The 12,180-nt window shown below is 39.9% G+C and overlaps 1 protein-coding gene across 1 annotated transcript; it reads left to right on the top strand.

Annotated features, from left to right (window-relative positions):
• The first annotated feature begins 2,490 nt into the window (after positions 1 to 2,490).
• On the top strand, positions 2,491 to 5,168 carry LOC307038417 (uncharacterized protein). Its single transcript, XM_079679795.1, has 7 exons — positions 2,491 to 2,792; positions 2,934 to 3,051; positions 3,149 to 3,219; positions 3,331 to 3,448; positions 4,130 to 4,282; positions 4,554 to 4,753; positions 4,922 to 5,168. Exons 1-6 carry the CDS (start codon positions 2,535 to 2,537, stop codon positions 4,751 to 4,753), a joined length of 918 nt encoding a protein of 305 aa, XP_079535921.1. The 5' UTR covers positions 2,491 to 2,534; the 3' UTR covers positions 4,922 to 5,168.
• The last annotated feature ends 7,012 nt before the right edge of the window (positions 5,169 to 12,180 follow it).

Below are 12,180 nucleotides of genomic sequence, written 5' to 3' on the forward strand. Positions count from 1 at the left end.
ATGGCGCCGGCGGCCATTGTGGATTTGGCCCCCTAGCAAAAAATGCCGGCAAATTTTCGAGGGACCGTGTTTCTAAAATTTTTCTAAAATGTCCATAGATGTCAAATCAATCGTCAAAACATGTTAGCCAGAGAATGGTCACGGGATTGAGGTCCTGGACCCAACTAAATGCCTTCTAGAAAAAGAGGCTGTTGTTCATCCCCTGTGTGGCCTCTGCCACGAGCCGGCTGTTATTAGGTGAGATAACATTGACCTTTATTTAAATTACTTTACCTAATTGTAATTTTTCAGTATTAATTCTCAGTGCCCTGCTATTTCAGCTAACATGCATGACTTTTGGGATGTTAGAAAACTGGATACCTAGAGAAAACCCACATGAAAATGAAAGTAATTCCAGGATATTAGAATAATTTTGTATTTCCTCCCAAGGTGTAGAGAGTGTCTCCCCGAGGAGTGGTTCTGTGGAGACTGATGTACTTCATCACAAGAACCAGCCACTCCACAACAGGGACAGTTTAATGAATGGTTTTTTAAACCAATTAGTCCAACAACGTGTGTTGTTAGAGTGGAAGGTGGATATGACACCCATGACCAAGTTATGCTCTCAAACTTGCATTTTGATGTTCACATGTCTCTTCGGCCAGCATATAATGGTAATTAGTGCTTTTTTTTTTTTTTTTTGACAGCTTGCATATTGCCAACTGTGAAGGCACCCAACTGCTCCTGTAAAGGCACAAACTTCACTGTGGTACCATGCAAACCAGTGATTATAATTACCATCAATGGTAAACAAATATATATTTGGATTTCTATTGAATTGTTGTTATATGTTTACTGTTGTGGGCTGAGGCATTGTTCTTCCACTTGGACTAAAACCTTCATGTAATATCTGTTCATCTTTGAATATTTGTAGATGGAACTGTTGTAAAATGTGTCTTAATTATGTTTATTTACTTGTTCCAAGGGCGTTATGACTTGCATCTGCCACTATATGTCTGTCAAACTTGCCAGCAGCAGTGGACCCCCGACTTGAAAGTCCTCCTTAAGAGTGGATACTGGCCAGCTTCGGTCACTATTTCCGCACTTTACACCTTGGACCTCCTGAGCTCCTTTGAAGAGCTCAAGGTCATCTCTCCGGGATTCTCCAGACAGGCCTTTGCAAAGCTGCTGGAGCATCGCACAAAGTGTGGGGGAAGAGTAAGTGTAAATATTCTTTACCATATTATACATTATAACATTTCCGTAAATAGACAAAATCACAGCAATATATGTAATTATCTTCCAGTCTGGACCTGACAACGGAGATGCACTGCAGCGCAGCTTTCTGGAGTTCTCCTATGCCTCGTATGAGGAAGACCAGCTCTGATGTGGTGCTCCTCTCATCTGCCCTGCCTGCACGCCGGAGATGTTTGCTGTTTCTGCCGATGGAAACAGGAAGCTGTATCGCTTTCGGCGAAGTGGAAGGTGCTGTTTTTACAATGTTGTTATTTAACTTTTTTGATTACTGTTTATATTTCATGGATATATTTGCTAATCTTTTTTTCCTCAGTTCTGATGGCAAGGCCTTTTTGAATGGGCTCTTTGTAGCAGAAGACAGCGCGGTGGCTGCATTTGTCGACAAAATACAGAGATCACTGAAAAATGCAAGTTTTTATTCGTCATTTGACCTTATAGGTATATCACAAAAATAGCCATGTATATCCGACCCTGACTTTCTTCAAATTCAGCTACTTCTCCTTACCATCTACTCCAAAATCAGATAATTAGAACTAGAGATGTCCCGATCCGATGAGGTGATCGAGGATCGGAGCCGATAACGTGATTTTGAAAAGATCGGAATCGGGAGAAAAAAATCGGGGATCGGGAATTTTTTTTTTTTTAAATACTTTTTTTTAATTTTGTATTCAATGTTACAAAACAAAAATGACCATGTTCAAGTCTTAAAATCATCCTGAGGCCTTCGTTTTGGTTTCAAATTACACAACATCATGTATGTGTTGCTTCTTTGGGGCTTGTTTTCATAGAGCTGGTTGCTTATTTCTCTCAAATCTGGCAACAGAGTGGGCAGGGCGCAGTGTCTAATTGTAGCAGTAAGCTAACGAGTACTGATAAGCTTTATTTTGTTTTGATCCAATGCTGCACAACTGAACTGATCCAATGCTGCTGTGAAAGAAAGAAGCTATATCCATGTTGGATAGAATTTCCAATTTAAATAAAAAAATAACCTTAAGGGACAACTTGAATGCTTTTTTTCTTTTTTTTCTCTTAATGCATTGCATAAAGATCGGATCGGGAAAAATCGGTATCGGAAAATTGTCAAAATCAAATGATCGGAATTGGATCGGGAGCAAAAAAAGGTGATCGGGACATCCCTAATTAGAACAAATGGTGTAGATCGTGATTCCATTGCTTTTAACTGATTTGTCATGATGTAATGTGTGTCTTAGACCCAGGGAAGAGGCACATGTGGGGACTCCCAGTGGACAGCAGCGAGGGAAACGTCAAGGAGGGCTTCAAAGCTGGATGAAGAAGGGATGGAGGTGGCTGTATGTCGCCATGGGTTTCTTTTGAAGGCCTTAAATATGTACAGGGGGGAGATATTCGCCTACCCCCTGTATCTTCAAAAGGAACTCATGCCAGCCAAAGCCAAGTTCTTCGCCATGGATGTGGCTGGCAAGTACTGGCCGTACATGGAGAAAGCTGCAAGTGTCCTTCCTGCTCTCCAGGAGCTGACCACCATGAAGCCATTCCTCAGTGTAATGCATGCTCGAGCCCATGCTACCAAATGCGAGGTATGTGAAATATTTTTGTATCACGTACATTTATATTTTTTATATTTATAATACTGAAGTAGTAAATATCTAAGCTATACTGTTTAGTATAGTAGTATTTAGCCTCTTTGCACAACAATTCCAGCAACCTTTTACCATCAGATTATATGGAGTGGGAAGAACCAGGAGGGAGCAGGGATGAACGCTGGGGAAGAGGTGGAGCAGGTCAACAGCTACCTGTCCCGTTGTGCCCTGACAACAAAATACATGTCCAAAGCAGGTGAGTGGAAGGTTTTGCCCTATTATTGCATACTTTTTTAGATGACACATCATAACGTAATAATTGCTTTCAAAAGCCTGACTGGACATGCTCACAGTGCATGCAATGGGATGGAACAGGAAAAAAGGTGACTCCCTTCATCAGGCACTTTCCACAAGATATGTGAAGGTGAGCCTCCTATTAAAGGTGTTGTTGTGTCCTTTGTCATTTGCACATGGCTTGTTGTTAATCATAGCAAGTTTTAATCTTGATAAATGTCCATCGTCTACTGTTTATCAGACTAGTAAGAGGCTCCTGGAAGAGACTGCAAGTCTTGAGGAACTCAAGACGGAGCTACATTGTGTCTCAGATGACATGGTGTCGACGTGGATTTCCAACGTGAAGGAATGGGCATCTGGTAAGCACGACGAGATAACACCAGCTACATATCATTGTCCATGACTGTTTGAATTTACAGATTTGATCCTAAAGAGCAGCCAATTTTAAGGCAATAAGGCTGATTTTTCATGCCACGTAATGGGACCCTCACTGGATTTCAGTAGACAGGGACATAATCTTCAAGCAATAGCAAGCCAACTATGTGTCCATGTTTATCTCTGATATGTTCCAGTTTCCATAGTTGGACCATCAATTTGTGTTAAAAGGTGTTAAATATGTTGCACAACTTTGTTCCTCAAAACCGTTACGTGTTGTGTAACAGTACATTTTACTGCCAATATTATTTCTACAGGAACATCAGAAACATCGGGTACTTCTGAAGACATCCTTCAAACAGCACTGCAGCAAAGCATTGAGGGGCTTTACCTAAGTGTGAGGCAGCGGAAGCGATCCCTTTGCCGACAGAATGGTATAACAATATAATGTTTTAGGTTGCAGATTCAACCTACTGAATTATATATATTTTTTGCACTTGCAAATATAGTTTGTCACATTCATTTAGTTTAAGGGTATATCTTAAGTTTTCTTATTGTGTATACATTTGATTATTTTGAAAGTACATGTTTGGAGTTTTAAACATATTGTTATACTATAATGAAAATGTGATTCATGTATATACATAACTGTGATTGGATTTTAGCTAACTTTACAGCCAAGAAAAAGATACTTGATCAAGTCATGCTTACACGGAGACTGCAAGAGGAGAAAGGCATCCTATCGTGGGAGATGGCGCAGCATTGCACATGGTTGCAGAACATGGCAGTTGCTCTAAAAAATAAGGTGGCTGAGGAAGGTAAGTTGAAAGCAAAACTTAACCTACCTTGTAAAGTATGCGTTTTAAAGGAAAGAAAGTCAGCCCAAATCATTCTTGGTCACAGAAATTGGATGGAGTATAATGGCCTTTGCCCATTCGACCCGACCATTTTACATAATGAAGTCCCTTGACAGTGACAATCATCTTTATATGTACATGGGAGAGAATATACTCCATTGAAGTGCTCTGGCCTCGTGAAGCAATCTTACTTTATAGTATGTCCATATAACAATATTTTGTGTATTTTCAGATGTAGACAAGGGGAATGGAGGACTTGGGTGCACCCTAAGAAGGAAGCATGCTGAGGCGTTGGAGAGGTTGCAGGTGGTACTGCAGCAGTACAAGACTGCTTTAGGTCCTGATGCTTGTTTCCTTCAACATGAAGAGGAAAGTCAAAGTGGCCTAAGCAGTCCAGACACCAGTGAAGATGAAGAAGGAAACATAATTTAGGTAATTTACTTATGAATGAATGTACAGTATCTTTGTTGATTTAGCCTCAACCTAGACATGTTGCTGTTACTTTTGTATTCATTAATGCTAAACATACATTGTGTATTCAAAAACCTCAAATTTGGTTTCTGATCTGCCCCTCTTTTTTGTTTCTCTGTATTTCCCCAGATTGCTGCTGCTCTCAAGCACGAATATCCGCCAAGACTTGATGTGCTATCAGAAATGTAAATACTTTACTGACTTTATATTTAGAGATTGTATTCATACTCCTCAATGGAAGATCACCCTTGAATATGTTGACCATATGACTTTTCCCTATGCCGCAGCATCAGGCCAAACATTTCACTTGTACACAACTTAAATTGTATTGAAGAAAATGCTCAGCGTCCCTGGAATGCATCCTGAGCAATGAACCATTCACTTTAGATCCTTTTTGAAACATTAGAATGTAAATTCCTAAATCTCCAAGTATATCTTGGTGGTTACCGTACAACTTGGTGAGCACATCATTGTCCAAGAGCAGGAGGTCTTTCCCTTTTTTCCCAGAACGGGATGCCTATGCATTATTATTTTCCAATACTAGATATATATATATATATATATATATACTAGATTTTCCCAAAAATATACAGAAATATACACTACAGTGACATCTAGCATCGTTTTTGTAAGAAATGTTCACTTCCGCATAAAAAAAGCCTCGGCACCTGACCTCCCGCGTGTGACGTAACGAGAAACAAGGGGGAGAGCGGCCGGTGTAACGTATTAATAAACATGGAAATGGCATGATTGAAAGCAGGTGTGTAGTCGGGGAGGGTGCACAGCTGATTGCAGCAGGTGAGTGGAGGTTGAGCCGGGAGCCAGGAGTGACAGCCACCACGCACACACAAACAACACAGACAGGGGGAAACAAACAAACACAAAGGAGACGGCTGGAGCAGTACAGCCACCACAGCGTTACCTAATGTAACTCCACACTACGTCTTACGGTGCCGTGTACCGGAGGGGGGAGAGAGAGAGCAGCGAAGGGGGGGGAGAGAGAAGTAATACGGTTTCCTGATAAAGCTGTGGAGAGTACGTGCTGCAGGGAGGTGGATGCACAACGCACCCAGGAACGAACGCTAGCTCCGGTCCTTTTTACTGTGGACTCGATGTCCTGACAGGCTGGTATTTGTGCAACCTGCACAAACACAATACTGCACCATGATTACAAATGGTGAAATACAATGTAAAACTACCGAAAAATACCAGCTCACTAAAACACAACCGCTCAACTCAACGCAACTACTAACTATACCCGCGGTCAGAGAGCGGAGATGTGTCCCCTGTGTTATGTAATATGACGCGTTTGACGTATGACCTTAAAAAAAAAAATACGTTTTTAAGAGCAGAGCTCAAAATTGCTCCTTTCCCTCTGAATTCCTGCCCTTATGTCTCGTAAAACATGTCAAAACCTACATTCACTTTTTGAATTGTAATTTTCAAGCATGTTTAAGCATAAATGTAAAAAAAAAAAAAACCTGAAAGATGCTCTTTAACATGTATAATATTATCATTTTAGACTTCTTGGAAGTTCTGTTAATACATTCAACTGCACAGCACAACATTTGAATTGTCTGGTATTTGTAAAAACATTCCCTAAAAGGAACAATCACCACGAACACGGCTAAAGGGTCAAGTACAGTGACTACAACTAGCTAACGTTGTCGCGTAGCAGAGTGGACGAGTTGTTGTTAGCTGACAGTGAGGCACGTACCTGTCCATCAAAGTGACCACGTTCTAATTTATGCAAAAACTTTAATACCGAATATAAATAAAAGGGTCGCGTTATAAACAATTCATTCGCCAATCCATAATCATGAAGGTGGAATCTAACTATATCCCGAATCATTTGTATTGCATCCAGGGGTAGAAACATGTTTATTTCTGCTATAAAGTTAGGCATTTTAACATGGGGGTCTATGGAAATTCATCCTTTCTGCAGTCATCCCCTATCGGCCACTAGATGAACGGCGTTTGTGAAATGCTGCGGCGTTTTGTGAAATGCTGTAGTCGTTTTTTCTGAAATGCTGTAACGTTTTCTGCTCATAGGATATTTATTGAACTGGTGAATACTTAATTTGAAGTAAGACATGGATATATGTTTTAACGAACAGATCCCCATAGTTTTTATGATGCTACATTAAAAATGTTAAATTATTTTAACTTTTGAATGAAGTATCCCAGAGAAATTATCCAAAGCTGTACATTACAATTAAGATACATGAGATAGTGGGTTTTCTACCTTATTTTCTTATAATGTATAGCAGTGGTTCTCAAAGTGGGGTCCGCGACCCCCCGGGGGTCCGTGGCACTCTGCCAGGGGGTCCGTGAAAAGTTTTCAGATTCATTCATTTAAATTATCATGATATCATTTTTTTTTCATTATTATTTTTTTTACAAAAGGCTTCATAGTTCAACAAATAATATTTTATTTTTTTTAATCTAAAATAGTTCATAGATTACGTTCTAATCTAACGAATCTATACATTTAAAAATCAAGCGCGTCACCCGTTACCATGGAAACAACAATAACTGGTACGTCAGTCAGAGAGCGCCACTTCTAGCATCATAGGATAACACGGCTAGCATACTACGAAGATGGACCGATTTTTAAAACGACCGGTTACGGCTACAAATGAAGTAAATGAAAAACAAAAGTAAGGAAATACGATGAGGAGTATCTCCAATATGGATTTATTGAAGTGGAAGGGAAACCGAAATGTCTGATATGCCTGCGGTGTCTTGCCAATGAGGCGATGAAGCCTGCCAAAATTGAAGAGGCACCTCGAGACCAAGCATCCATTATGTAAAAAAAGACCGGGCTTTTTTTGAGAGGAAGGGCGAGGACTACAGCCAGCAACAACAACGGATGGTTAATGTTACGTCTGTTTCTGCTAAAGAGCAGACGACGAATTTAGGACATGTCTGCTGATATCAAATCACAACTGCTGGAAAGACTGAGAGGGTCTAAATTCGCGGTTCAATTGGATGAGTCCATTGATGTGTCCGGCTCTGCGCGGCTCATCGCACTGGCGCGAGAGGAGAGGGAGAGCCGCAGAAGTGAGACTGACTGAGATTACTTTGAGCAACATGCATGGGAATAAGTTACAATATAATACATTTGTGTATATTTCTCGCTATTCAGATGGTCTGCTGCCTGGTGCTGCTGTTGCGCAATGTGCAGTAGTGTCCTCTTTTCGCACCATGACATTATCAGTTATGAATTTTTTTTTCACTGCTTGAGAAAATGGATTTGTGGCTGAGAGCGTGTGAAAAATCTCAATTGTGTGAGAGTTGGCAGCCCTGTGAACTCGCTTGACATTATTATGTATGAAACTGCCAATCAGATTTATTTACTTATTAATCGAAGGTGCCGGAACGCTGTTCTGGATCGTTCCCGCCCACTTTAACCCCTGTGTGTGTGTGTGTGTGTGTGTGTGTGTGTGTGTGTGTGTGTGTGTGTGTGTGTGTGTGTGTGTGTGTGTGTGTGTGTGTGTGTGTGTGTGTGTGTGTGTGTGTGTGTGTGTGTGTGTGTGTGTGTGTGTGTGTGTGTGTGTGTGTGTGTGTGTGCGCAACAGAAATGTCAGATACTGTATGTTGCATTTATTGATTTAGTTTGATATGTGTGTCTTCACTTGCAGAGAAAAGCAATCAGCTTCATGGACTGCTTTGCATCACTCCAATAGTGTCCAGAGCTGGCTGCCATTACAAGTAGTGGTTTGGGATTGTAGCAATGCAGTTGCAGTTGTTTTGCATTTAACTTGATATATGTTGCAATGCAGACATGTGTTCAATTGTTTATAGCCTGCATTTATTTTGTTATTAGACTTTTATAAATCATTTAATTTTAACTAAGAGTGAAACACTTGGTGTGTGTGTGTGTGTGTGTGTGTGTGTGTGTGTGTGTGTGTGTGTGTGTGTGTGTGTGTGTGTGTGTGTGTGTGTGTGTGTGTGTGTGTGTGTGTGTGTGTGTGTGTGTGTGTGTGTGTGTGTGTGTGTGTGTGTGTGTGTGTGTGTGTGTGTGTGTGTGTGTGTGTGTGCGTGCGTGCGTTGAAATGCACTTCAAATGATCACTTTTCTCTTGATTTCCCTTTGATATTTTGTTTAGGTACAGTGTTACTTACAGCTGATTGATTGATTGTTTTATGGGTATTCTGTGTTGAGATGGTGCAAATATTTTTAATACATATCTAATATATTTCTAATACATTGCTCTTGTGTTGTTCTTTCACATAACTAAGACTATAGAAGTGTAAAAAATAGGCTATGTCAGATTATTCCAAGGGACATACATGTCAAGTCAAGTCAATTTTTATTTATATAGCCCAAAATCACAAATCAGAATGAGGGGGTCCTTGGTGTATTCTCTATCTTGTAAGGGGTCCTTGGCTGAAAAACAATTGAGAACCTCTGATGTATAGGACTGCTTTAAGGTTGAAGTTAATGTGAATCACAGTAAAACATTTAATCGGGTGGCGTGCTTTTATTTTTTATAGGAAGGACTAAACGGCTTGGGGTTTCTTCTGTTGTAATATTGTAAATGTCCCTGTTGCAGGAAAAATAAAGGATTCTGAAAAAATACTGAAGTAAAGTACTTTGTAACTTCCTACCAATGAGAGCAAAGTGGAAGTGCATTAATAAATGAAGCAGAGGGAAATGGAGTAGCCAACTCCCTCTGTAAATGCGCTTTTAAAACACTTAGACTTGCATTATGTGTATAGATCATGGCGACAGAGGAGAGCAGCCATTGGCCGGAGCTTTCAGACGGCTCATTGGCTACTCTCCTGCCTCTGGAGGATGCAAGTCTGTCAGGGGGATGGCTCCCTCATGTGTCCTCTGCTGTGGAGTGGCAGGGACATTATTGTGTGTGTGTGTGTGTGTGTGTGTGTGTGTGTGTGTGTGTGTGTGTGTGTGTGTGTGTGTGTGTGTGTGTGTGTGTGTGTGTGTGTGTGTGTGTGTGTGTGTGTGTGTGTGTGTGTGTGTGTGTGTGTGTGAGAGATAGTCTAATTGGAATATTGGTATGATATATGTGAGTTGCAAACAGATGAATGTTATGTATGTTTATTTCATCTGGATCAATAGTCTGCTGTCTCAGATCCACACACACTTCCTGTTATCTGACGCTGTGTAACGCTGCAGTCACATTGTGTGTTCTTTTGTTTTTCTCTAGTGAGTGATGTTACACTTATTCTAATTTGTTGTTATACTATTATATATACTATTCTTTGTGAGATGGGAATGCCATCTCCCCTATATTGTTGGTATATCCTTGTTTGTGTCTCCGGGCTTTCTTAAATAAGAACAATTAAATCAAAAAGCATGCGTTCACATGATACAAGATTTTCTGGTTCATAGAAGGTTTTGCCGGATACTGTTGTAATTAAACTTTAAGCATAGGAGAAAGAAGTACTCAGATTATATACTCAAGTATAAGTTGCAATACTACAGTATAAAAATACTCAATCACAAGACTGTACTTAAGGTAAAAAAGTTTAGCATTAAAAAAATACCAAAAGTAAAAGTATTCAATATGAAAAATGGCTATTTAAACCAGATATTTCAAATGATTGTATTAAATGTATCTACTTGGTAAAGGTTGGGTTTAGTTGAATTACTTCATAGACTACTGGCTCAGCTCAACCTATAATAATATATTATAATGTTTGTCTGTTTATTTGTCTATTTATAAACTAAATCTGCAAAGAAGATAACAACTAAATATGTCAAATAAAGTATAACATTTGCCTACAAACTGTAGTGGAGTAAAAGTATAAAGTATTGTAATGTAAAAACCCCCAAAATGTTTACTGAAGTAATTGAACATTAGATGTTAGACTCTTTTATCCAAAGCAACTTACATACTCAATACTGTGGGAAATCCCCACAGGAGCAATTTGCGGTGAAGTGTCTCAGGGACACAAAGACATGCTGACTGCAGTGGGGTTTGAACCTGTGACCCCCTGATCCAAACACCAACGGACAACCCACTGCACCACACGCCTCCCTACTTGTACTTAGTTACATTACATCAATGGCTTTTAAACTGAGCATCTGCAGTGACATGAGTCTGTAAATACCTTTATATATACAGTCTATGGTAAATACACATGTGGATGAATAAAGGACACAAAGCAACCCAGAAAAATAGATAACTTTAACAATTTTATTTGTGAAAAACTACAAGCAAAATTCATAAATAGACGTTTCTATTTGAAGCGGAGGAAACTGATCAGGTTAGCCTATAAGCGCAAAGTAGTGCACATGCCAGAAACATGTATTATTTTAACATTATAAGCTAGACAAGGAGCCGTGATCCTCTGGAAATGCTGCGTACATTTCCACACCAGGAACATAATGTGACCATTCCACAAGGGGAAACAATGACACATCAGCTATAAGTTAAACAAAATGCAATAAACGAAGAATGGATTATCGTACTGTCCCTAACACTTTTTTTTAATACTTTTTTTCTCTTTTTGAAACCGAGCAATAACTTTAAAAAGTATTGTACAAGACACTGTAATAGGAAGAAATGAGTTTGTATAATACACTTCATTGGAAATTCACGGTTAAGGTTATACAGTCAGTAAACAAGCCTTCTTTATATTGGTCTCTGACAAACAAAGCTAAAAAATGTAACCATCTTTACACAGTAAATTAAGGTTACTGGTCGCACACAAGAACAGAACTGCTTGCGCGGAAACAGGAAACAAAAGACTTCAGCTCCAATGCCATCATTCATAGTGTGTTGCACCTTTTGAAAATCCTATATACAAGCAATAATTCATATATTCAGCAAATGTCAATAATTTAACCATGAGTCCTTTCTGTCGGAGTCCTCGGTCAAGTTGCAGATAAGGCAGGTGGAAACGTGGCTTTTTAGGCCCATTTCTAAGATTGCATTACAAAGCATGGTTTCTTTTTATTTCCTCAGTTAAAAGTGGATTTGTTTCCCCCATCTGACCCCTCTCGAGTTGTATTCACATTGCTTCTCCTCACTTGGAACACTTTATTCCTTATTTGTATGCAATCAAGTACATCATGACATTATCTTAAGAGCAGGAGATCCTCATGGACTTTGCTCACATGAGTATCCTCCCTAGGTGTGAAACTGAAAAGCTCTTAGTGGACACAGAACAAACCCCTCACATCCTACAGTGGGATGTTTCTGGGGACTTGTTGACCCCCACCTCACCTGGTTTTAGTTGCTTTGTGAGTCTGTGGGAGTGAAGACGGGGGGGGTTACTAAGGTCAAAGGATTCAACCCGGAGCTTTTCTCAGCATTTCTCTTGCTTCAAAAAGTAGGGCAACATCCACCAACTGGGTGTGTTTGGACTCACAGCATTGATCATTTGCTAAGGGACAAACGGACAATAAGAACACCA

This window comes from Notothenia rossii, assembly GCF_949606895.1.
Source record: "Notothenia rossii genome assembly, chromosome: 5".
Taxonomy (NCBI): domain Eukaryota; kingdom Metazoa; phylum Chordata; class Actinopteri; order Perciformes; family Nototheniidae; genus Notothenia; species Notothenia rossii.